This window comes from Pongo abelii, chromosome 7 (assembly GCF_028885655.2).
Source record: "Pongo abelii isolate AG06213 chromosome 7, NHGRI_mPonAbe1-v2.0_pri, whole genome shotgun sequence".
NCBI lineage: Eukaryota > Metazoa > Chordata > Mammalia > Primates > Hominidae > Pongo > Pongo abelii.
Genome location: NC_071992.2, coordinates 32,592,816 through 32,619,388, shown reverse-complemented (window position 1 = coordinate 32,619,388; position 26,573 = coordinate 32,592,816). Strand labels below are relative to the sequence as shown.

At 44.1% G+C, this 26,573-nt stretch overlaps 1 protein-coding gene across 8 annotated transcripts; it reads right to left on the bottom strand.

Annotated features, from left to right (window-relative positions):
* Nucleotides 1–977: 977 nt before the first annotated feature.
* On the bottom strand, nucleotides 978–26,573 carry UBXN8 (UBX domain protein 8). 8 transcript variants are annotated; one of them, XM_054561403.2, is made up of 8 exons: nucleotides 23,778–26,573; nucleotides 16,520–16,642; nucleotides 14,935–15,005; nucleotides 13,256–13,378; nucleotides 11,161–11,283; nucleotides 7,528–7,566; nucleotides 5,118–5,192; nucleotides 978–1,758 (listed from the first exon to the last, which is right to left on the bottom strand). In XM_054561403.2, exons 1-8 carry the CDS (start codon nucleotides 23,863–23,865, stop codon nucleotides 1,591–1,593), a joined length of 810 nt encoding a protein of 269 aa, XP_054417378.2. In that variant the 5' UTR covers nucleotides 23,866–26,573; the 3' UTR covers nucleotides 978–1,590. The 8 variants fall into 8 exon arrangements, with proteins under 8 accessions (XP_054417378.2, XP_024106918.2, XP_054417383.1 ...); XM_024251150.3 differs by having other exon boundaries at nucleotides 14,935–15,002; XM_054561408.2 differs by having other exon boundaries at nucleotides 23,595–23,817.

The window sequence follows — 26,573 nt, the reverse complement described above, 5'->3', positions numbered from 1 at the left end:
TTACAAGCGATTCTTCTGCCTCAGGGTCCCGAGTAGCTGGGATTACAGGCGCACGCTGCCACTCCCAGCTAATTTTTGTATTTTCTTTTTTTTTTTTTTTTTTGAGACAGTCTCGCTCTGTCGCCCAGGCTGGAGTATAGTGGCGCGATCTCGGCTCACTGCAAGCTCCGCCTCCCGGGTTCACGCCATTCTCCTGCCTCAGCCTCACAAGTAGCTGGGACTACAGGCGCCCGCCACCATGCCCGGCTAATTTTTTGTATTTTTAGTAGAGACGGGGTTTCACTGTGTTAGCCAGGATGGTCTCAATTTCCTGACCTCGTGATCTGCCCGCCTTGGCCTCCCAAAGTGCTGGGATTACAAGCGTGAGCCACTACGCCCAGCCAATTTTTGTATTTTTAGTAGAGATGGGGTTTCACCGTGTTGGTCAGGCTGGTCTTGAACTTTTTTTTTTTTTTTTTTTTTGAGACACAGTCTCACTCTGTCGCCATCTGGAGTGCAGTGGCATGATCTAAGCTCACTGAAACCTCTGCTGGCCGAGTTCAAGTGATTCTCCTGCCTCAGTCTCCCAAGTAGTTGGGAATTACAGGCGCCTGCTACTCAACCTGGCTAATTTTTGTATTTTTAGTAGAGATGAGATTTCACCATCTTGGCCAGGCTGGTGTTGAACTCCTGACCTCGTGATCCACCTGCCTTGGCCTCCCAAAGTGCTGGGATAATAGGCGTGAGCCACTGTGCCCGGCCTGGTCTCGATCTCTTGACCTCATGATCCGCCTGCCTTGGCCTCTCAAAGTGCTGGGATTACAGGTGTGAGCCACCACACCCGGCCTGAGCAGACTTAAAACAGAGCATGAGAAAAAAAAAGAGTGAGTAGAACAAAGTTAAAAGCCTTTTATAACCACACTTGGAGTCTGAACTTAGTGTTACAGTGCATGACTTTATCATTATAGGCTTATAAGCAGGAGAGGGAAATGATCAGATACAGTTTTAAAAATTCACCTTTATTTTAATGCTTTCATAGTTTTACTTTTTTAAATACTGATTCATTTGGAACTTTGTAACATTTAATACAAGGCAAAATTATATAAATCGCAAACATCAGTTAAGTAAACTGTAATGCATACCCAACAGAAAGAACTTTAAAGCCTCCAAGACCTTTGAAGCTTCTTCCAAGTTTTTAATTTCACAGAAATACAGCAGAATAAACATTCCTGCTTCTAAGACTTTGAAGAATTTGAATCATGAAATATTGTGTGGTAAGATGGATTGAAGAGGCAGAAAGCAAAGTTCTATGGGTTTGTTTTCTAACACTGAGAAATCATGTCAGCTGGGAAAAAATACCAATTACTGAGTGCCTTACTGCGTACATTTCTACCTCATTCTCATTTGTTACACTGTAAAATGGTACAGTCCACAGATTATTATATGCAGAAAGCAATCCTTTTCTAATCCTATTCCCATGGATATCAATGTTCAAAGTTTACTGCCATGAGCTCAATCAAGGTATGGTGTGATTTGAAAGTGAAGCCTTTATTGTGCCAGAAGGTCATGGCATGACTGACTGCATGCAAACAGGGAGCTTGCCCTTCTTTCCTAGTTGGTCTGCTCCTTCTCCTCCAGGATGAGTACAGTGTCCACAGTTATTCCTATGTCCTCCAGCGACTGGCCTCCCTCCACTGCCAGAGGCCGTCTGGGAAAGGAAGTAGAAAGGCTGTATAGAGATGTGTGGTACCCAATTCTCGTCATCCAGTCAAATAAGACCTAGAAGATGAAAAGCTTGGCTTAGTCATTATCAAATACTTTACACACCATGTCCCTTTAGACCACCATAACATTTTATAATTTTGTCAATGTAAAATCATATCCCTAGGAGTAATGAGACAGAATTTTCATACCTTTCAAAGAAACTTTCTAGAACTTAAAGGAAAATAGCTTGCCATGAGTTTAGAGCTAGGAATATTCTTTTTTTTTTTTTTTGAGATGGGAGTCTCCCTCTGTCACCCAGGCTGGAGTGCGATGGCACCATCTCGGCTCACTGAAACCTCCACCACCTGGGTTTAAGCGATTCTCCTGCCTCAGCCTCCAGAGTAGCTTGGATTTTACAGGTGCCCACTACCACGCCCAGCTAATTTTTGTATTTTTAGTAGAGATGGGGTTCCACCATGTTGGCCACGCTGGTCTTGAACTCCTGACCTCAAGTGTTCTGCCTGCCTGGGCCTCCCGAAATGCTGGGATTATGGCCGTGAGCCACTGCGCCCAGCCAAAAATTAGCCAGGCATGGTGGCGGGCACCTGTAATCTCAGGCCCTCAGGAGGCTGAGGAGGGAGAATAATCTGAACCCAGGAGGCGGAGGTTGCAGTGAGCCAAGATCCCACCACCGCACTCCAGCCTGGGTGACTGAGCAAGACTCGGTCTCAAAACTATATATATATATGTGTGTATATATATGTGTGTGTGTATATATATATATGTGTGTGTGTGTATATATATATATATATATATAAATTTTTTCCCCAAACATATAATGGCACAGAAGTTTGAAACCAGCCTGGGTAACATGGCGAAACCCAGTCTCTACAAAAAATACAAAAATTAGCCAGGCCTGGTGGTGCATGCCTGTAATCCCAGCTACTCAGGAGGCTGAGGTACAAGGATCACCTGAGCCCAGGAAGGTTGAGGTTTCGGTGAGCTGTGATTGCACCACTGTTCTTCAGCCTTGGTGACAGAGTGAGAACCAATCTCACAAAAATAAATAACAATAATGGTAAATTATCTGTCAGGAACACTGATCCTATTTACATTCACATTAACAAGTTACGATGGCCGGGCACAGTGGCTCACACCTGTAATCCCAGCACTTTGGAAGGACGAGGTAGGAGAATCATTTGAGCCCAGGAGTTCAAGATTGGCCTGGTCAGCATAGTGAGACCTGTTCTATTTTTTAAAAAAATAAAAAATATTAAAGGTTTTGTTTTGTTTTGTTTTTTGTGATGGAGTCTTGCTGTTTCTCAGACTGGAGTGCAGTGGCACGATCTTGGCTCACTGCAACTTCTGCCTCCTGGGTTCAAGCGATTCTCCTGCCTCAGCCTCCCGAGTAGCTGGGACTACAGGCAGGCACCACCATGTCCGGCTAATTTTTGTATTTTTAGTAGAGACAAGGTTTCACCATGTTGGCCAGGATGGTCTCGATCTCTTGACCTCGTGATCTGCTTGCCTCAGCCTCCCAAAGTGCTGGGATTACAGGTGTGAGCCATGGTACCCGGCCAAAAAACTATTAAAGTTTTAAGAATCCCTGTTTTCCCAACACATTTGCCAAATCTGAGTACGATTTCTATTTAATCTTTGACACTCTAGTTAAGTAGAAAATACTGTTTCATTTTATTTGTATTTCATTGATTCTATATGAGACCAAACATTTTTTTCATATATTTATCTATCACTGAGTCTTCTTCAGGAAACCGTGATATTCATGTGTTTCTTTCCCTGCCAGTCTACTGAGGTGTTCATCTCTTCCTTGATTTAAGTTCCTTATAAAAAATAACTATCATACATAAATAGTAAAATGGGCTGGTCGTGGTGGGTCACGCCTGTAATCCCAACACTTGGGTAGGCCAAGGTGGGCCTACCACTTGAGCCCAGGAGTTTGAGACCAGCCTGGCCAACATGGCAAAACCCCATCTCTACTAAAAATAAAAAATTAGCCAGGAACGGTGGAGCATGCCTCTGGTCCCAGCTACTCAGGAGGCTGAGGCACAAGAACTGCTTGAGATCAGGAGATGGAAGTTGCAGTGAGCAGAGATCACACCCCACTCCATTCCAACCTGGGTGACAGAACAAGATTCTGTCTCAAAAAAAAAAAAAAAAAATTCTAAACTTTATGAACAGTTTCTTTATGGAATTTTTAATTTTTTTTTTTTTTTTTTTGAGATGGAGTCTCACTTTGTTACCCAGGCTGGAGTGCAGTGGCATGATCTCAGCTCATTACAAGCTCTGCCTCCTGGGTTCATGCCATTCTCCTGCCTCAGCCTCCCCAGTAGCTGGGACTACAGGCGCTCGCCACCACGCCTGGCTAATTTTTTTGTATTTTTAGTAGAGACGGGGTTTCACCATGTTAAGATGGTTTCGATCTCCTGACCTCATGATCCACCCACCTCAGCCTCCCAAAGTGCTGGGATTATAAGCATGAGCCACCGCACCTGGCCGGAATTTTTATGTAGTCAAATCCAGTATTTTCCATTACGGTTTACAGCATTCTTGTCACTGAAGGTTAAATACAACAAACAGGACAGAAAATTATTTACATATATTTTTAATGCACATATAATTATATGTTTAAATGTACTTAGAGATGGAAATATACCAAAATGTTAGTAACTGGTTTTGGCATGAGACTACAGATCAAATTTTTTTCTCTCTCTACTTTTCCATGTTTTCCAAATTATCACTAACAACCACAGTATTGTTTTTATTATTTATTATTTTTGAGACAGAATCTTGCTCTGTCACCCAGGCTGGAGTGCGGTGGCACGATCTCGGCTCATTGCAACCTCTGCCTGCCAGGTTCAAGTGATTCTCCCACCTCAGCCTCCCGAGTAGGTGGGATTACAGGGGTCCGCCACCATGCCCGGCTAATTTTCTTATTTTTACTAGAGATGGGGTTTAACCATGTTGGCCAGGCTGGTCTCGAACTCCTGACCTCAAGTGATCTGCCCACCTTGGTCTCCCAAAGTGTTGGGATTACAGACCTGAGTCACTGCACCCAGCCCACAGTATTGTTTTTAAAAGAAAAAAAAGTCTAAAGTTAATAGTGGCTACTTCCTAAGGATTTAAAAGCATCTTGCCCATCAAATTATGAAAATGTAATGAAAGCAAACAAAGGAAAAATACACCAAAGGGAAAGAATGAGTAAAATGTGAATGCAGAGATCACAACTCAGAGACATCTGGCAGGCATGCCTAGTTAGCCAAATTTCTGCAACGTGGAGTACCTGGAAATGTCCTTTATCCATACCTGATGGGAGGTGCAGATGACAGTGTGATCACACCTTCCCCACGGCATGTGAATAAACTACTGCCAAATTCAACAAAGATATTTCTCAAAATGTGAATTCCTTCACTTACCTGTGAGCCGTAGGACTTCAAAAACCTTCTCCTCAGGACATTCCCACTGGGACATCGGAGAGCAACAGTAACTACCTAAGGAAGAAAGATTCACATAAGAACTCCGATCCATTGCTCTTTGCAATTCCTTTCATTCCATAAAACAGCTAAGCAGCTAAAAAGGACTTAGATGCTGCTTTGCTAATTATTAAAAGACATAGGTAGGGCATGGTGGTGGCTCACGCCTGTAATCCCAGGACTTTGGGAGGCTGAGACAGGCAGACCACTTGAGGCCAGGAGTTTGAGACACCTGCTGCCACAAAAAACAGAAAAATTAGCTAGATGTGGTGGTGCATGCCTCTAGTCCCAGCTACTTGGGAAGCTGAAGTGGGAGAACAGCCTGAGCCCAGGGAATCTGAGGCAGCAGTAAGCTGTGATCACACCACTGCACCCCAGCCCGGATGACAGAGCAAGACTCTGTTTAAAAAAAAAAGACATTATAAAATGAGAAGATGACAAATTAGTGTTTATTTTTCACCTGTCAAGAAACCCTTTATGACTAATATGATCATTAACTGTGCTGGGAGTTATATGGGTATCATATTATGCATAACTGGTGATTTTAGAGCAGCACCCCTCCCTCTCAGGAAAGCTATGTTAGAAAATATTTCCAATCAGGCCAGGTGCGGTGGCTCAGGCCTGTAATCCCAGCACTTTGGGAGGCTGAGGTGGGCGGATCACTTGAGGTCAGGAGTTCGAGACCAGTCTGGCCAACATGGTGAAACCCCATCTCTACTAAAAATACAAATATTAGCCAGGCATTGTGGCGCACACCTGCAGTCTTAGCTACTCAGGAGGCTGAGGCAGGAGAATGGCTTGAACCTGGAAGCAGAGGTTTCAGAGAGCCCAGATCATGCCATTGCACTCCAGCTTGAGCAATACGGTGAGACTTGGTCTCAAAAGAAAAAAAAAAAAAACCTTTCCCATCAGGCACAGTGACTCACACCTATAATCCCACCACTTGGGGAGGCCAAGGTGAGAGGATCACTTGAGACCAGGAGTCGGACCAGCCTGGGCAACACAGTGAGACCCAATCTTTACCCAAAAAAATTCTTTTTTTAATTTAAAAATTAGTCAGGGCTGGTGGCATGTGCCTGCAGTTCTAGTTACTTGGGACACTAAGGTAGGAGGATCACTTGAGCCTGAGAGGTTGAAGATGCAGTCAGCTATGATCATGCCAAGGCACTCCAGCCTATGAGACAGAGCAAAAGCCCGTCTCTTAAAAAAAAAAAAAAAAGGTTTCCAAGGAGTATAACTGTTGCCGAGCCCCAAGAAGTTAGGTTCTCCTTCTGGATTTATTGCCCAAATGACTTAATGGCTTTCAAGACATGTTGTGTTCCCCATACATTAGGAAGTGTCTATAAGTAGGGTGGCCAGTGACAGGAAGGCACCACGGACTATGACCCAGCAACTGGGAAGAAGGCAGCTTGACACAGAGTCGGGGATCAGTCCCAGCCCAGCCCCCAACAGCAAACCACCCCTAAATTAAAACATCTACAAAGTAGTTGCCCTCCTCATTTTCTCCTTTGAAAAGGAGAACTGCAATTTGAAGTCATTTGCCTAGTTTTTTTTCCTTTTTTTTTTCCTTTTTATAGTGACAGGGTCTCACTATGTTGCCCAGGCTGGTCTTGAATTCCTAAGCTGAAGCAATCCTCCCCTCTCGGCCTCCCAAAGTGCTGGGACATATGCCTATTTTGATTGTTTTAGTAAGCAACGCATTTTCTGACCTAAAGTTCTGGAAAAGCCCACATGTGTCCTATGCCTGAGGCAGTAGGTGGGTGTAATCCCAGCACTTTGGGAGGTCAAGACAGGCAGATCACCTGAGGTCAGGAGTTCCAGGCCAGCCTGGCCAACATGGTAAAACCCCATCTCTACTAAAAATACAAAAACTAGCCCGATGTGGTGGCAGATGCCTGTAATCCCAGCTACTTGGGAGGCTGAGGCAGGAGAATCACTTGAACTCAGGAGGCGGAGGTTGCAGTGAGCTGAGATCATGCCATTGCACTCCAGCCTGGGTAACAAGAGTGAGACTTCATCTCAAAAAAAAAAAAAAAGACAACTCAGCAGACAGCAGGCTTGCAAAATACGACTCATGTTCAGGACTTTGATACTACACTACATTCCAAATAAGACCCAGCTACCCAGGAGGCTGAGGTGGGTGGATCACTTGAGCCCAGGAGTTCAAGGCCAGCCTAGGCAATATAGTGAGACCCTGTCTCTATGTTCTAAAAAAGACCTAGTTACAGTATAATCACATGAACACTTATGCTATCATTTCTTTCTAAACCCAAGTTTAGATAAGACATATTTAATGGATGTTAGCAAAGAAAATAGAAATAAGTTTAATTTTCGAAGAGAAAAATAGACTCACTTCTGCTGTTTGAGAAGGTTCTTCAGGTAAATCAGGAATCTAAAGAAAAGTATTGGTAAGAGGAATGTAAACATTTTCAAGAAGCAAACAAAAGTGTCAATGAGAAGAGTTCCTCTCAATGCAGAGTTTAGACAAACATCTAAGCTTACTTAAATCTTTTCTTTATACATCTATAAAGAGTTTATAATGAAAATAGCTCAATTAATAAACATTTTTGGGCAAGTGTGCTAAAAATTAATCATAATAGGATTTGAGATAATAGCTCCCAATCCATACATTCTTAAAGGATTTTGTTTCTATTATGTTCCAAAATATTACTAATATATAAAAATGTACTATGTAAAAAAGCAAGCCAGATGCAGTGGCTCATGTCCGTAATCCCAGCAACTCAGGAGGCTGAGGCAGGAGGATCACTTGAGCTCAGAAGTTCAAGGCCAACCATTGCAACAAAGAAAGACCCTGTCACTTAAAAAAATATATATATATATGATTGTGTATGCATATTCACATACATATACATAAAAACAGGATAAATAGTAACATGAATCAGCTGGGCGCAGTGGCGCATGCCTGTAATCCCAACACATTGGGAGGCTGAGGCAGGTGGATCACTTGAGGTCAAGAGTTCATGATCAGCGTGGCTAACATGGTGAAACCCCGTCTCTACAAAAATACAAAAATTATCCAGGCGTGATGGTGGGTGCCTATAATCCCAGCTACTCAGGAGGCTGAGGCAGGAAAATCGCTTGGAACCCACGAAGCAGAGGTTGCAGTGAGCTGAGGTTGTGCCACTGCACTCTGGCCTGGGTGACAGAGCAAGCCTCCATCTTAAAAAGAAAAAAAAAAATTCAATAAGACCCCAAAATTATTTTGCTTCAAACATATACACATTTTATTTATTTATTTTTCTGAGACGGAGCCTCACTCTGTCACCCAGGCTGGAGTGCAGTGGCACGATCTTGGCTCACTGCAAGCTCTGCCTCCTGGGTTCACGCCATTCTCCTGTCTCAGCCTCCTGAGTAGCTGGGACTACAGGCGCCCGCCACCATGCCCGGCTAATTTTTTGTATTTTTAGTAGAGATGGGGTTTCACCGTGTTAGCCAGGATGGTCTCGACCTCCCGACCTTGTGATCTGCCCGCCTCCGCCTCCCAAAGTGCTGGGATTACAGGCGTGAGCCACCGCGCCCGGCCCATATACACATTTTAACATGAATATGGACTTTTTGTCACTCACACTCCCAGGTGACTGCCAGAAACCATTCACTTTGGTTGCTTTTGTCATTTACTCATGTTTCCCTATTTCCATTAATCTATTAAGAATCCAGATATTGGGCTGGGTGTGGTGGCTCATGCCTGTAATCCCAGCACTTTCGGGGGCTGAGGCAGGCAGATCACCTGAGGTCGGGAGTTTGAGACCAGCCTGGCCAACATGGTGATACCCCATCTCTACTAAAAATACAAAAATGAGCAAGGCATGGTGGCGCACACCTGTAATCCTGCTACTCAGGAGGTTGAGGCACAAGAATCTCTTGAACCCAGGAGGCAGAGATTGCAGTGAGCCATGACTGCGCCACTGCACTCCAGCCTGGGTGACAGAGTGAGGCTCTGTCTCAAGAAAATAAAAATAAAATAATCCAGATATTTAGACCATTTTCTTTCATTAAAACATTTGTTACCAATGACTTCATCTCCAGGAACTCTCTTTATTAATACCATAGAGTATATTTTATAACATTTAATCTAACCTTATTTGCATTTACTAAATAACTCATTTGTTTTCTTTGGTATCAAAAGCATATGTGACTGTCAATAAAATCTGCCATCAGCATAAGATAGTGTCATTAACAAAACACAAATGTGAATTTTTAATCAGTCCATTTAGTTCATATTGATCTTTTTCAAAGGTCAGTGATAGTTCAATAATCTGATTCCCCTGCTCAATCTCCACTATGGGACCAGGAAATCTCAGATTGAGAAGCAATATCTTAGAAACTATTTTCAGGGAATAGACAGCCTCCCAGCTTTCCCTAAGGGCCGGTAAAAATGGATTTCTTATTTCTAATCTTTCCAGCTCCAATTGGAATTAAGTTAGGGATTGAAGATTTGAATGAACAACATGTATAATAAACCTGGGCACTAATCCAAAGTGACTGATTGCTAATCTATTCTCTAGAAGGGCCAATAAGGAAAATTATACACTCGTGTTAATAACAGCTATTAGCCACTCACAAGACAGGGCTTGATAATGTTCTTAAGTTAATAGGAATGCTTCCCTTTGTAAGCATTATATTTTTCATTTTTACATAATCAAATTCCTTAAAAAGAATTGAGTATTTTCGGCCGGGCGCAGTGGCTCACGCCTGTAATCCCAACACTTTAGGAGGCCGAGGCAGGCGGATCACGTGGTCAGGAGATCGAGACCATCCTGGCTAACATGGTGAAACCCCGTCTCCACTAAAAATACAAAAAAATTAGCCGGGCGCGATGGCGGGCGCCTGTAGTCCCAGCTACTTGGGAGGCTGAGGCAGGAGAATGGTGAGAATGGTGTGAACCCAGGAGGTGGAGCCTGCAGTGAGCCTAGATTGTGCCACTGTACTCCAGTCTGGGCGACAGAGTGAGACTCTGTCTCAAAAAAAAAAAAAAGAAAGAAAAAATGTCAATTTTTTTTTTCTGAGACGGAGTTTCACTCTGTCGCCCAGGCTGGAGTGCAGTGGCGCAATCTAGGCTCACTGCAACCTCCACCCCGCTGGGTTCAAGAAATTCTCCTGCTTCAGCCTCCTGAGTAGCTGGGATTACAGGCGCCTGCCACTGCACCCGGCTAATTTTTGTATTTTTAGTAGAGATGGGATTTTACCATCTTAGCCAGGCTGGTCTTGAACTCATGACCTCGTGATCCATCCACCTCAGCTTCCCAAACTGCTGGGATTACAGGCATGAGCCACCACGCCCAGCCCTTTTTGTTTTTTGTTTTTGAGACGGAGTTTCACTATTGTTGTCCAGGCTGGAGTGCAATGGTGCAATTTTGGCTCACTGCAACCTCCACCTCCCAGGTTCAACCGATTCTCCTGTCTCAGCCTCCTCAGTAGCTGGGATTACAGATGCCTGCCACCATGCCCAGCTAATTTTTTTGTATTTTTAGTAGAGATGGGGTTTCATCATGTTGGCCAGGCTGGTCTTGAACTCCTGACCTCAGGTGATCTGCCTGCCTTGGTATCCCAAAGTGCTGGGATTACAGGTGTGAGCCACCGTGCCTGGCTAAGAATTGAGTATTTTCTAAACCTATTATCATTTGTCTTTATTGCTTCCAAGTTGGATTCAGAATATTATTAATATTGAACAGGGAAAATTCTTCTTTTTTTTTTTAAATAGAGATGGGGTTTCACCATGTTGGCCAGGCTGGTCTCAAACTCCTGGCCTCAACCTCCATCGGCCTCGGCCTCCCAAAGTGTTGGGATTACAGGTGTCAGCCACTGCGCCCAGCCTATTCTTGGGTGATCACTTTGTAAGGCAGTGGGAAGACACCATCTGGATGAAAGGGCAGGCCTGATCTTCACCCAGTACACCACCTCACCCAGAGTTCGATACTCCTACTGCACACAGACACAATTCAGTGAGAGGCATGAAGTAATTTACCTCATTGCACATGGGCTGTTCAGCAGGAGATGGAAATTCAGTTAAAGGTTTAGGCAAGTTCTGGCTCTTTGCTGCTTCTCTGTTTGGTGTTTCCAAAGATGTCTGACTTGTACCTTCATCACCCTGGTCAAACACAACAGACAATTTCTAAAGAGATGTTTTCTATCAACTTTATTCTATTCACAATTGTTTTTCCTTTTTCCTTTTTTTTACCCTGATGGCATATCAGTAGAAAAATATTAGCAAGCCATTATGAGACCCAAAAAATTAAAGCATTATCTCCGTGGACAAGAAAACACGAGGCTTGAGCCGGGTGCTGTGGCTCACACCTGTAATCCCAGCACTTTGGGAGACTGAGGAGGGCAGATCACCTGAAGTCAGGAGTTCAAGACCAGCCTGGCTAACACAGTGAAACCCAATCTCTACTAAAAAAATGCAAAAATTGGCCGGGTACGGTGGCTCACGCCTGTAATCCCAGCATTTCAGAACGCCGAGGTGGGCAGATCACTGGAGGTGAGGAGTTAGAGACCAGCCTGGCCAACATGGTGAAATCCCATCTCTACTAAAAAAACATACAAAAATTAGCCGGGCGTGGTGGCAGGTACCTGTAATCCCAGCTACGTGGGAGACTGAGGCAGGAAAATTGCTTGAGCCTAGGAGGCGGAGGTTGCAGTAAGCTGAGATCGCACCACTGCACTCCAGCCTGGGCGATGGAGAGAGACTCTGTCTCAAAAACAAAAATTAGCTGAGGCAGAAGAATTGCTTGAACCTGAGAGGCAGAGGTTGCACTGAGCTGAGATGGTGCCACTACACTCCAGCTTGGGTGACAGAGTGAGACTCGGCCTCAAAAAAAAAAAGAAAACTTAAAATTGTAAACTTCTATAGAAACTGACAAAATTCATATTCAATGCTGAAGGAAAACATAACCAAAGTTTAATTTGACTTAAAAATCAGAATATATAATATATAATAACATATATAACATGAGCTTAATACCTTGGAGATCTTGACTTGAGGAAAGATCAGAATGTTCTTGTCCTCATATAAGACAATAGCAATTTATTTGACAGTTTTAAAGACTATCTTATGTCACAGTCAGTCTTTTTTTTTTTTTTTGGAGAAAAGGTCTTGCTCTGTCTCCCAGGCTAGAGTGCAGTGGTACAGTCACGGCTCACTGCAGCCTCTTGACCTCCTGGGCTCAAGTGATCCTCCTGCCTCAACCTCCCAAGTAGCTGAGACTATAGTCACACTCTATCACGTCTGGCTAATTTTTAATTTTTTTTTGTAGAGACAGGGTCTTCCTATGTTGCCCAGGCTGGTCTCAAACTCCTGGTCTCAAGCAATCTGCCTGCCTCATCCTCCCAAATTACTGGGATTACAGGCATGAGCCACCACAACAGCTTTTTAAGGAACCAAGTTATATGCTCTTTAGGCACCAAAAACCACTTAACCAGCCAGGTGCAGTCCATGGTAGGGTGCATCTATGGTCCCAGCTACTTAAGAAGCTGAGGCAGGAGGATCCCTTGAGCCCTGGAGTTTGAGGCTGCAGTGAGCTATGATCGTGCCACTGCACCCCAGTCAGGGCAACAGAGAGAGACTGTCTTTTAAAAACAAAGACCAGCTGGGCGCAGTGGCTCACACCTGGAATCCCAGCACTTTGGGAGGCTGAGGAGGGCGGATCACGACGTCAGGAGATTGAGACCATCCTGGCTAACACGGTGAAACCCCGTCTCTACTAAAAATACAAAAAATTAGCTGGGCATGGTGGCGGGCGCCTGTAGTTCCAGCTACTTGGGAGGCTGAGGCAGGAGAATGGCGTGAACCTGGGAGGCAGAGTTGGCAGTGAGCCAAGATTGTGCCACTGAACTCCAGCCTAGGGGAACAGAGCAAGACTCCATCTCAAAAAAAAAAAAAAAAAAAAAAGACCAACCCCTTAACCATGTGATAAACAAGTATGCTGAACAAAAACTGATATACAATCATTATCAATAAAAACTCCTAAAAGCAGACTAACATCATTTTCAATTAAAAATCAATCACATAATAGGAAACATAGTAAGAGGATTCAAAATATAAAATGAGAATATTTTCCAACCCCAAGTTTGTGCCCACTGCTTAATTTCCAAGCTTCACCCGTCATTTGATAAAAGCGCTCCTCCAGTTTTCTCAATTTCATTTCCTGGTGAGGTTTTAAAATGTTCTCTATGTATCTGCTGGCCTGTTCAAAACAACAAATTAGGTGTTGTTACTATACGTTAATGTTCCTAAAAATGTACGCTGTCTATAGAGTTGTAAATAAGAACCAAGTAAGAGCCCTGCTGGCTGAACAGAGCCACTGCCACCCTGTTTCGCTGCTTGGTTGTGGGGAGGCTCGTGCCGACAGCTGGACAGCAAGCTGGACAGGCATTTGTTTTTGACCCGCCTGATTATGAAAGTTATCAACCAGGTTGTGGTTTTCATGCTGGGAACAATCCCATTTCCTGAGAGAATGGGAGGATCTACTTTTCCTATCCTGATTCAAATTGAATGTCGATATGGCAACTCCGAGGATTTGTCACAAATGGGAAACCAAGTGCCATCTTCAGAATTTCAGGTCTTAAATCTGGAGAGGGAAGCCAACATCCTTTGTTTTTGTTTTTTCTTTTGAGATGGAGTCTCACTCTGTCACCCAGGATGGAGTGCAGTGGTGCAGTCTCCACTCACTGCCATCTCTGGCTCCTGGGTTCAAGTGATTCTCCTGCCTCAGTCTCCCAAGTAGCTGGGACTACAGGTGCCCACCACCACGCCCAGCTAATATTTGTATTTTTAGTAGAGACGGAGTTTCACCTTGTTGGCCAGGATAGTCTCAATCTCTTGACCTCGTGATCCACCCGTCTCAGCCTCTCAAAGTGCTGGGATTACAGGCGTGCGCCACCACACCTGGCCCAAAATTTTTTAAAAATTAGCTGAGCTTAGTGGTGTGTGTGTGCCTGTAGTTCCAGCTACCCAGGAAGCTGAGGCAGGAAGATCCCATGAACCCAGGAATTTGAGGCGACAGCGAGGTATGGTTGTACCACTCCACCCCAGCCTAGGCAACAGAGAGAGGCCCAGTCTCAAAAAAAAAAAAAAGTGGCATATCTATTCAATGGAATATTATTCATCCACAATAGGTAAATCCGTACCAACAGAAAGCAGATTGGTGGTTTCCAGAGGATGGGATGAGGGCAGAATGGGGAGTGACTGTTTAAAGAGTATACGGTTTTCTTTACGGGAGATGGAACAGAGGTGGTAGTTGTACAACGTTGTGAATGTACTAAATGTCACTGAACAGCGTGGTCAATTTTGGCTGGGCATGGTGGCTCATGCCTGTAATCCCAGCATTTTGGGAGACTGAGGCAGGCGGATCACCTGAGGTCAGGAGTTTAAGACCAGCCTGGCCAACATGGCGAAACCATATCTCTACTAAAAATACAAAAATTAGCTTGGTGTGGTGGTGAGTGCCTGTAATCCCAGCTACTCGGGAGGTGGAGGCAGAAGAATCGCTTGAACCTGGGAAGCGGAGACTGCAGTGAGCCGAGATTTCACCTCTGCATTCCAGGCTAGGTGACAGAGCGAGACTCCATTTTGAAAATAAATAAGTAAAATAAAATGGTCAATTTTATGTCACGTGAATTTGACCTCATTATATTTTTTTTAAATCTTAGCACAAAAACAGAAGCAACAGACCTTAATTTTAATTGCCTCAGAGATTTTTGTATTTCTCTACGCATAAAGTCTCTAAAAATTCTGCCTTACCTTCTCTCTTTGTGCCTCTTGTTGTTTTTTTCTCACAAGTTTTTGTCTTTTCTCGTTCTTTTCTTCTTCTTCTAAGACATCAAAACATAAAAGTGCTTTGTACTTCCCAAGTATCTCATTTGAAGTATATATAACCAACCAAATAATGTATCAAAAGAAAGAAAAAAATCTAAAGTCTGTGGTTGGGAGACCCTAACACATCACATTTTCATTTATGTTTGGGTTGAACAGTATAACCTTTTAGAATTATGGTTTTATTCATAGTTAATTTGAAAGGGCTATACGTTAAATACTGGTCACTTTCCTTTTATTTACTTACATTTAAATAAACAGTGAAACAAAACACAATGTACCAAATTCACTAATGACAAGCTTCTTCCTAGTAGCATAGAAAATGTGTAGTTTTTGGTTTTAAGATTCACCTATTCTGAGGCTAAGTACAATATTATTTTAAAAGGCTTCTAGGACTCACAAACTTTTGCTTATCAGAAATGAAACAGGCTGGGTGAAGTGGGTCAAGCCTGTAATCCCAGCATTTTGGGCGACTGAGGCAGGTGGATCACTTGAGCTCAGGAGCTAGAGACCAGCCTGGGCAACATGGCGAAATCCCACCTCTACAAAAACTACAAAAATTAGCCGGGTGCAGTGGTACACACCTGTAGTCCCAACTACTCAGAAGCTGAGGCGAGAGGATCACTCAAGCCTGAGAGGAGGAGGTTGCAATGAGCCAAGCACGCCACTGCATTCCAGCCTGAGTGACAGAGTGAGACTCTGTCTCAAATTAAAAAACTAAAAACAAGCATGATTTCCTAAAATTAAAAACATTTACATATAAAAGACAAAGGTGCCTAAGTAAAAACTGCTAGAATGGAATAAAAAATTAGGATGAAAAGCCTTTCAAGATTAATGGTAGATTGGCCGGGTGTGGTGTCTCACGCCTGTGATCCCAACACATCGGGAGGCCGAGGTGGGCGGATCACGAGATGAAGAGATCGAGACCATCCTGGTAAACATGGTGAAACCCTGTCTCTAAAAAAATACAAAAATTAGCTGGCATGGTGGTGCACGCCTGTAGTCCCAGCTACTCGGGAGGCTGAGGCAGGAGAATCGCTTGAACCCAGGAGGTGGAGGTTGCAGTGAGCCAAGATCGCGCCACTGCACTCCAGCTGGTGACAGAGCAAGACTCCGTCTCAAAAAAAGAAAAAAAAAGATTAATGGTAGATACATTCACTCTGTAGAACAGCTCATAAACTGTAGGTATCAAATGGCAGTTAAGCAGCACAAACACCCAATTTAAAATTAGGGAATTTACCATATAACAACTTAGAAATGATAGAGCTTTAAAACACATATATAAGAAAAATGTACAATTTCTCATAAAAATGTTGGGATATAGTCCATGCAAAACAATCATCACTAATTTTTAAAAACCAACACAAAAAATCATGACTAAAGTTGTACTGATTACTCTCCCTGAAACTACACATCACAAATTAATAGTAAAATGGCTCTTACTGTGCAAAGTTCTAGAATAAATAAATTTGAGTAGAATGGTATAAAAGGGTAGAATAAATAATAAACTTACCCTTCAGATAAACTTGGGAAGATTTAAATGAGTTAAGCCATGAGGTAGTCACAGAAATAATTAAAGTAAGAAGAGCAAGCAGTAACAAAATCCGGCCACAAAGCAAAAGAAAATCCTTGATTCCTGATAAAGGAAAAAAACTAAAATTAAAATTCAAAACTTTTTTTTAAGAGATGACGTCTCACTTGTTGACTAGGCTGGTCTCGAACTCCTGAGCTCACGTGATCCTCCTGCCTTGGCCTCCCAAAGTGCTAGGATTATAGGCATGACCCAACATGCCCAACCCAAAACATTTTTCTTGATACTCCTAATAAATTATGACACATTAGAAGATTATTTGTACTGGAAAAGTATAGTAGAAGTTATACAACTGTCTTATGATTTTGTTCATATATAGTCATCCCTCAGTATTCATGGGGTATTGGTTCCAGGACTCCTGAGTATACCAAAATCCACAGATGCTCAAGTCCCTGATATAAAATGGCACAGTGTTTGCATACAGTCTATGCTCCCACATACTTTAAATCATCTATAGATGACTCATATACTACCCAATACAACGTAAAGGCTCTATAAATAGTTGCTATACTTTATTGTTTATGGACTAACGACAGGGAAAAAAGCCTGTAGATGTTCGGGACAGACAGACAAACATCCATTTATCCATTTTTTTTCTGAATATTTTCTTTTCTTTCCTTCTTTTTTTAAGAGACATGGTGTTGCTCTTCTTTTTTTTTTTTTTTTTTTCTTTTTTTTGAGACAGAGTCTTGCTCTGTCGCCCAGGCTGGAGTGCAGCAGCATGATCTCAGCTCACTGCAAGCTCCGCCTCCCAGGTTCATGCCATTCTCCTGCTTCAGCCTCCCGAGTAGCTGGGACTACAGGTGCCTGCCACCACGCCTGGCTAATTTTTTGTATTTTTTAGTGGAGACGGGGTTTCACCATGTTAGCCAGGATGGTCCCGATCTCCTGACCTCGTGATCCGCCCGCCTCGGCCTCCCAAAGTGCTGAGATTACAGGCGTGAGCCACCGCGCCCAGCCGACAGGGTGTTGCTCTTCTTGGTCTTGCTCTGCCACCCAGGCTGTTGGAGTGCAATGGTGAGAACACGGCTCACTGCAGCCTCAACCTCCTGAGGCTCAAGCAAGCCTCCTGCCTTAGTGCCCCCAAGTAGCTGGGACTACAGGCACGTACCACCACACCCGGCTAATTTTTGTATTTTTTGTAGAGATGGGGTCTCGTCATGTTGTCCAGGCTGGTCTTGAACTCCTGAACTCAGGCAATCTGCTCGCCTTGGCCTCCCAAGGTCCTGGGATTGTAGGCATGAGCCACCACACCCAGCCCTTTCTGAATAGTCTCAATCCACAGGTGCTTAAATCCTCGGATGTGGAACTCAGGGATACAGAGGGTTTACTGTATTCTCCTTTGGGCATTAAAAAACTCATGATGGTTGTCATTTCCAGAACAAATGTACAGAGCATAATTCTAGAATAAACACTATCTTGGGAATACAGTTATAATTAGAGCGATCAGCTACACTATATTATGAATATCAGTAATGTATAAGTTGTAGTTTCCCATATAGAGAAAATTACATAACTAGAAATAAAACTGAAAATATAATCGTGTTGGTTGGGCGTGGTGGCTCACACCTGTAATCCCAGCACTTTGGGAGGCTAAGGCGGGCAGATCAGAGGTCAGGAGATCCAGAACATCTTGGCTAACAGTGAAACCCTGTCTCTACTAAAAATACAAAAAATTAGCCAGGTGTGGTAGTGGGTACCTGTAGTCCCAGCTACTCGGGAGGCTGAGGCAGGAAAATGTCGAACCTGTGAGGCAGAGCTTGCAGTGTGCCAAGATCGTGCCATGGCACTACAGCCTGGGCGACAGAGCGAGACTCTGTCTCAAAAAAAAAAAAAAAGAAGAAAATATCGTGTCAAATTCTAGTTCTATGATAATCTCACTGAAACACCAAATTCTTATTTCTCACAATTAAATTGTGCAACTGTGTGCTTCTTTATTTCTTGACATTTAGTCACTTGTAAGTAAAATTACAATTTACATGCTTGCGGAGGAAAAAGTGAAAATATAGTATTTGGTTTATTTATTTATTTATTTATTTTTTATTTTATTTTATTTTATTTTGAGATGGAGCCTCACTCTGTCACTCAGGCTGGAGTGCAGTGGCGCAATCTTGGCTCACTGCAACCTCTGCCTCCTGGGTTCCAGCTGTTCTCCTGCCTCAGCCTCCTGGGTAGCTGGGACTACAGGCATGCACCACCATGCCTGGCTAGTTTTGTATTTTCAGTAGAGATGGGGTTTCACCATGCTGGACAGGCTGGTCTTGAACTCCTGACCTCAGGTGATCCGCTGGCCTCAGTCTCCCAAAGTGCTGGGATTACAGGCATGAGCCACTGCACCCAGCCAGTATTTGGTGTTATATTAAGAACCAAAGTGAAAATTATTTGAGCAGAAATCTAACTACCTACTTTGCATAATACAATTTAGCAAATGTTGAGGGACAGTGAACAAAGCTGGGTTAAAAATGATTTCCATCCTCTTGGAATTTTTACTCTTGTTTTGTGTTTTTAATTTTCAAAAGATAAATGGCAGAGATACAGAGGAATCCAACGTGATCAAGGCTGGTAATTAGTCAATTAACTAAAACTTAAAGAAGGAATCAGAAAAACACATATACAGGCCAGGCGAGATGGCTCATGCCTGTAATCCCAGCACTTTGGGAGGCCAAGGCGGGCGGATCTCCTGAGGTCAGGACTTCAAGACCAACCTGGCCAACATGGTGAAACCTCCATCTCTACCAAAATACAAAAATTAGCCAGGTATGATGGTGGGTGCCTGTAATCCCAGACACTTGGGAGGCTGAGGCAGGAGAATCACTTGAACCCGGGAGGTAGAGGATGCAGTGAGCAGAGATCATGCCATTGCACTCCAGCCTGGGTGACAGAGTGAAACTCTGTCTCAAAAAAAAGAAAAAAACATATATAGACTTAAATGTTTTATTTTAAACTGAAAACAGATGTATATTCTTGCCTTTTTTTTTTCCTTTCAGATGGAATCTCATTCTCTTGCCCAGGCTGGAGTGCAGCAGTTGATCACAGCTCACTGCAGCCATGACCTCCAGGGCTCAAACAGTCGTCCCATGTCAGCCTCCCAAACAGCTGGGACCACAGATGTGGGCCATCAGATAATATTATTTTTTTTTTTCCAAATGATCCTCCTGTCTTGGCCTCCTTTCTTGGGCATGGTGGTGCATGCCTGTAGTCCCAGCTACTCAGGAGGCTGAGGCAGGAGAATCGCTTGAACTCAGAAGACGGAAGTTGCAGTGAGCTGAGACTGCACCACTGCGCTCCAGCCTGGATGACAGAGTGAGACTCCGTCTCAAAAAAAAAAAAAGAAAAAAAATTTAGCTTAAGTACAAGTAAAATGTATTGACAATAAAGGTTTTTACACAGTAGAAAAAGACAAGGCTAGTTTTTCAATATATGTCTGAATATTAGTGCAGGCATAACCAGCCCTGCTGCTGGTATAAAGTATGATGTGTAAAGCAGACTTAAATGCTGTTAAGAAATAATTATTGGAAGCTCACTATCAAGAATCCAAAGGTAGCAAAAAAAAAAAAAAAAAAAAGGAAAAAATATATATTAAAAAAAGAAAACTTGGCCTCCCAAAGTGCTGGGATTACAGGCATGAGCCACCTTGCTTGGCCTAATATTCTTTAAAAACCCTAAAACCCTAGCAATTTAAAGTTGCTTAGAGAAGAAGTATGACTTTAAAAAAAAAATCACAGCTCCTCCAACTTGGCAGTATTAACTGTTGATTCAGGTGTTATTCAATACAACACATAATTTAATCTATTTTATCTCTGGCCAATACAAAAGTAGTTTAATATCTAGAGTATTGGTATGTAAAGAAACCATTGAGGCCAGGCGCAGTGGCTCATGCCATAATCCCAGCACTTTGAGAGGCTGAGGTGGCTGGATCACTTGAACTCAGGAGTTTGTAACCAGCCTGGGCAACATGGTGAAACCTCGTCTCTACTAAAAATACAAACATTAGTCAGGCATAGTGGTGCACACCAGTAATCCCAGCTACTTGGGAGGCTGAGGCAGGAGAATGGCTTGGACCTGGGAGGCGGAGGTTGCAGTGAGCAGAGATTGTGCCACTGCACTCCTGCCTGGGCAACGGAGTAAGACTCTGTCTCAAAAAAAAAAAAAAAAAAAACCATTGAGGTGTGGGATTTATGTTCCATACTACTGCTGTTCGTTCTAACAAGCAATTTGCAAACATCACATGAGAATATGAAAGAACTATATTTGTGTGTATACCTTTAAAGAAAAAAAATTTTAAGGTTTTTGTTTTTGTTTTTGAGATGGAATCTCACTCTGTTGCCAGGCTGGAGTGTAGTGGTGTGATCTCGGCTCACTGCAACCTCCGCCTCCCAGGTTCCAGCGATTCTCCTGCCTCAGCCTCCCAAGCAGCTGGGACTACAGGCGTACGCCACCATGCTTCGCTAATTTTTGTATTTTTAGTAGAGACAGTGTTTCACCATGTTGGCCAGGATGGTCTCGATCTCTTGACCTCATGACTTGCCTGCCTCGGCCTCCCAGAGTGCTGGGATTTTTTTGTGTACTTAAACTATAGACCCCATAAGCAGTGTACTTCAACGTGAGGAACTGGCCTTAAAATATTTAGCTTAGTCAGGGCGCGGTGGCTCACGCCTGTAATCCCAGCACTTTGGGAGGCCGAGACGGGTGGATCACAAGGTCAGGAGTTGGAGACCAACCTGGCACAACATACTGAAACCCTGCCTCTACTAAAAATACAAAAAAATTAGTTGGGCATGGTGGCACATGCCTGTAGTCCCAGCTACTCAGGAGGCTGAGGCAGGAGAATCGCTTGAACCCAGAAGACGGAAGTTGCAGTGAGCTGAGACTGCACCACTGCACTCCAGCCTGAGTGACAGAGTGAGACTCTGTCTCAAAAATAAAAAAGAAAAAAAAATTTAGCTTAAGTACAAGTAAAATGTATTGACAATAAAGGTTTTTACACAGTAGAAAAAGACAAGGCTAGTTTTTCAATATATGTCTGAATATTAGTATAGGCATAACCAGCCCTGCTGCTGGTATAAAGTATGATGTGTAAAACACACTTAAATACTGTTAAGAAATAATTAGTGGAAGCTCACTATCAAGAATCCAAAGGTAGCAGGAAAAAAAAAAAGGAAAAAATATATATTAAAAAGAGAAAACTAAAAAGGGGAAACAATCCAAAGGAAACAATCATTTGTTCAGAATTCTGAGAAGGAAGCTAATTCCATGAAAATTTCAAGAACTAGATAACGATGCTGCCAGGAGCCCAGGTGCAATTTCTAGAACCCTTGTCCCTAGTTCTATTAAACTAGACACTGGTAAGTGCTGGGAATACAAAAACAAATTCCATTTGGTCTCTGCCTTCAAGAAGCATATTTCTGGCTGGGCACGGTGGCTCACACTTATAATCCCAGCACTCTGGGTGGCCGAAGTGGGCGGATTCCTTGAGCCTAGGAGTTCCAGACCAGCCTGGGCAACATGGCAAAACCACATCTCTGCAAAAAATACAAAAAATTAGCACGGCATGGTGGTGTGGCGCCTGTATTCCTAGCTACTCAGAAGGCTGAGGTGGGAGGATCACTTGAGCCGGGAAGTCCAGGCTACAGTAAGCCATGACCGTGCCACTGCACTGCAGCCTGGGTGACTGAGCAAGACCTTGTCTCAAAAAATAATAAATGAGCAGAGTAGGGGTGGATGTTGAAAAAGACAAGGGAACAGGTGAATTGCGGAAATGCTGAGTGTGAATTCAACATTTCTGATCCTTTGGATAAAGGTCTTGTTATATTCCAACACAGCTTGAGTGAGTGAGAAGCTTCAGGAGAGTCTTTGTACATTTTTTTAAAGCATTTTATTTTCATTTCTTATTGCACGCAACATTTCTAGGCATCTGACTCCTTGTGAGCAGGGAGAAAACGTGGAGAAAGAGAGGGAGTACACAACCAAGTTTCATTATGGTCTCTAACTTTAGAATTCACCTTAAAAAGGGAGACAGACATGTAAACTGATCACTGAAATGTCCAAAAATCAACTCATGATTCTCAGCATCTCCACTGTTTTTCTTTCCATTTTCCCTTTACCAGTAGCACTACCAAATACCTAGGTTTGCTCAGTCCCCCATGAGGCAGTCGTCCTTGAATCCTTCCTTTCCCTTGCCCCAAACATCAACCCATAAACAAAGCCTGTTGGTTGATCCTACTCCGTCAATATCCCAAATCTGTCTACATTTTATCTCCTCTGTTATTGTTCTAGTCCAAGCCATCACCACCACTTGTCAACTTCCAAAGCCTGATGTGCCTTACTGCTTCCACCATAGCTTCCGTCCAAAGCATTCTCCATACAGAATCGAGTGACCTTTTTAAAACCTTGGGGAAGTCACTTAACCTCCCTAAATTTCAGTTCCCTCAACTGTAAAATGGGGATTATAATAGTGCCTACCCTCCTCTGATTGCAGTGCAGATTAAATAAGATAATAACCAGCACCTGGTGTTTGGCTTATATTAGGTGTTCAATAAACGTCATTATCCTGAGCCAATTTCTCCTCCTCCTCCTCCCAACTCTCCATGATTCAGCCACAATGGCCTTCACCTTTTCCTCCAACATGTCACAATCTTTTTGCCTAAAATATTCCTCCCCTCCCCTATCCCTTCCCTGCCCCCACTGGCTTTTCACGGGCGTGGCCCCTTATTTAAACCTAGGGCCGGGCGCAGTGGCGCAGGCCTGTAATCCCAGCACTTTGAGAGGCGAGGCAGGAGGATCTCTTGAACCCAGGAGTTCGAGACCAGCCTGGGCAACATAGTGAGACCCTGTCTCTAAAAACAAAACAAAAAACTTCTCAGCCTAAATTCTCACAAGGCCTTCATCTTATCAACCTGTTTATTTCCTTTTGAGTGTTCGCCAGGATGCGAAAGCACTGTCTATGATTGCCCCTGTGCTCTTTGCCTCTACCCTTTTACACATAAAACCATCACACCTGGAGGGAAAAGGTTCCTCGAAGTGAAGTCGGCTCCGGAAGTGGGGGGACAGAGGCGATGCAGTCTGGGAGTTGTAGTCAAAGCTGCTCCGAAGCGACGCAGCCGAAGAGGCGGTCGTTCTATGCAACATTTTGTGAAAATTACCCAGCTGTGACTGTCGAAGGGAAAAAGTCAACACTTACCTATATCCGGGATCCCACGCCGGAGTTCCAGACACACAAGAGGGACAGCAGAGAGGAAGAAAATGCCAACAACCCCACGTGAAGCCATGGTGGCGGAAGCGCCTGGTCCAGGCGGAAAGCCCGCCCCTTCCGGCCGCGTTTTCCGGGGAGGAAGTGGAACTCTTCTTGCAGCGGGCCGGGTGGCAGAGGGTCAATAACGTCGTCAGTAACGACTGCCGCGTCGTTATTGAGGGGGAGCTAAGCCCCGTGTTTTTAACTTATAGCCTGCAGCCGTGTTTCAGAAGAAAGGCAAGTCGTCCCCCAAGTTACATAATGTCCAGAGGAGCCTGGACTCTAGAGTGGTGGCTCCCTGGAGGGTAGCAGGGCAGGGGCTGCCCTTTCGGTCTTTGCAGCGTCCGTGAGAAAGCGCTTTCCAGAGGGAAATGAAGCCGAAGAAAAAGCTGATGCTGTGAGGAGGCAGCCTGGCCCCCTCTGGCCTTGTGGCCGTAGAGGATGAATGTGGGCTATAGCACCTTCCTTATCTCCCTAACGGTGCTTGGTTCCTGGCCCCGTCCGCAGTCTCTGGTTCCGGCGGAAAGACAACTCGAAAGTGGGGCCTGGCTCCAAATACCTGCTCCACAACACGCACGTCCTAATGCCAGGTCCTGGAGACCCGCTACCCCTTGTTCCGCCCCTTGTCAGTTTTGCCTGCACGCGTTATTGTTAACCTTGACTTCATAGTTCTATGACCTCATTGCCATCCTATAACTCACCACTGTGCACTTCTCCCAAGCTACTGAGGTCCTCCCAATCTACAATATTTCGTACTTGGAAATTATCTTTCCTGGCCAGGCGCGGTGGCTCACGCCTGTAATCTCGGCGCTTTGGGAGGCCGAGGCGGGCAGATCACAAAGTCAGGAGTTCGAGATCAGCCTGGCAAATATGGTGAAACCCCGTCTCTACTAAAAATACAAAAATTAGCCGGGCGTGGTGGCGGTCGCCTGTAATTCCAGCTATTCGGGAGGCTGAGGCAGGAGAATTGCTTGAACCCGCATGCGGAGGTTGCTTTGAGCCGAGTTTGCACACTGCACTCCAGCCTGGGCGACAGAATGAGACTCCGTCTCAAAAAAAAAAAAAAAGAAAAGAAAAGAAATTATATTTCCTGGCCGGGCGCGGTGGCTCACGCCTGTAATCCGAGCACTTTGCGAGAAAAAAGAAAATTCTTTTTCCTGACCCATCCATCTAGCCTCCCACCTCACTCTTCAGTTTATTAGTTCATCTGACATTTATTGAGCTCCACAGTTTGGTACCCTACAACTCTTGGAGATTCAAATATTTACAAGTTACTGAATTTGTCCTCAAGAAACTCAGCTTATCTGACTTTGTGGTTCTATGGAGAAGGAAAAAAAAAAAAACTGGGAAAGATAGCCCTGTAAGCAAATAAACACAATGCAGTGCCTGAGTGCTATGATAGAGATACACACAGGGTGTTGCAGAACCATACCCGGAAGGCTTGCAGAAGGCTTTCCAAAAGGGAGTCACGCGTATGTTGTGTTCAAAGGTTAGGAATCTGGGCAAGGATGCCCGGGAAGGGTGGGATTTCAAGTTTAGGAAACTGAGTGCAAAGGAACTACCAGTGATTATTGCTGCAGTTTAGAGCTTGAGGCCGGGCGCGGTGGCTCACTCCTGTATTCTCAGCACTTTGGGAGGCCGAGGGAGACAGATTGCTTCAGCTCAGGAGTTCGAGACCCCTCTGGGCAACGTAGCTAAACCTGTCTAAAAAAAAAAAAATTAGCTGCGCCTGGCGGCGTAGCCTGTGGTCCCAGCTACTCAAGAGGCTGAGGTGGGAGAATCACTTGAGCCCAGGAGGTCAAGTCTGCAGTGAGCTGAGATCATGCCAGTGCACTCCAGCCTGGGCGATATAGCGAGACCCTATCTCTAAAATAAAGCTGAATGAAGGCTTTTAGAGGTAGATTGTTGCTAGGGCCGCAGAGGCTTTCCTTTGTATATAGGCTAAGAACTTTATCCTCCAAGCAAAGGTGCAAAATATTAGGGCACAATCTCAAGATCAGTAAGGGTGAGGTAATATAAATTACAGCATGACATACCATAAAATAATTATATTGACTAGTTCAGATGTTCCCGTAGTTGTCTGTATCTTGTGTTCATCATGCATAAGGAGGAAGACAGGAAAGAAAGTTCTACAGTCTGTATCTTGTGTTCATCATGCGTAAGGAGGAAGACAGCAAAGGAAGTTCTACAGTTCTTAACCACCTGCCTCCTTTATTTTTTTCTTCCTCCCTGGTCTTCCATATTACCTAATTTAATCTGTTGATGGCGCCATTGAATCTCTCTCTGGACTACAAAAGGCAGTTCCTAACCGTTCCAAATTTACCTTGTCTTAACATATGGGAAGCCAGCATTTCCCAAACTTTGTTGTTTGTGAACTCTCTTCACTGCAACTGCAGGCTCTCCCCACCAAAGACCACCAGAATAACCTGTCACTAAGTAAATTTGAGTTTCTTACTGCATTAGAAAAGAACATTGTGGCCGGGCGCGGTGGCTCACGCCTGTAATCCCAGAACTTTGAGAAGCCAAGGCGGGTGGATCACCTGAGGTCGAGTTTGTGACCATCCTGGCCAACATGGTGAAACCCCATCTCTATGAAAACTACAAAAATTAGCCTGGCATGGTGGCTCACACCTGTAGTAACAGCTCCTCGGGAGGCTGAGGTACTAGAATCGCTTGAACCCAGGAGGTAGAGGTTGCAGTGAGATCATGCCACTGTACTCCAGCCTGGGCAATAGAGTGAGACTC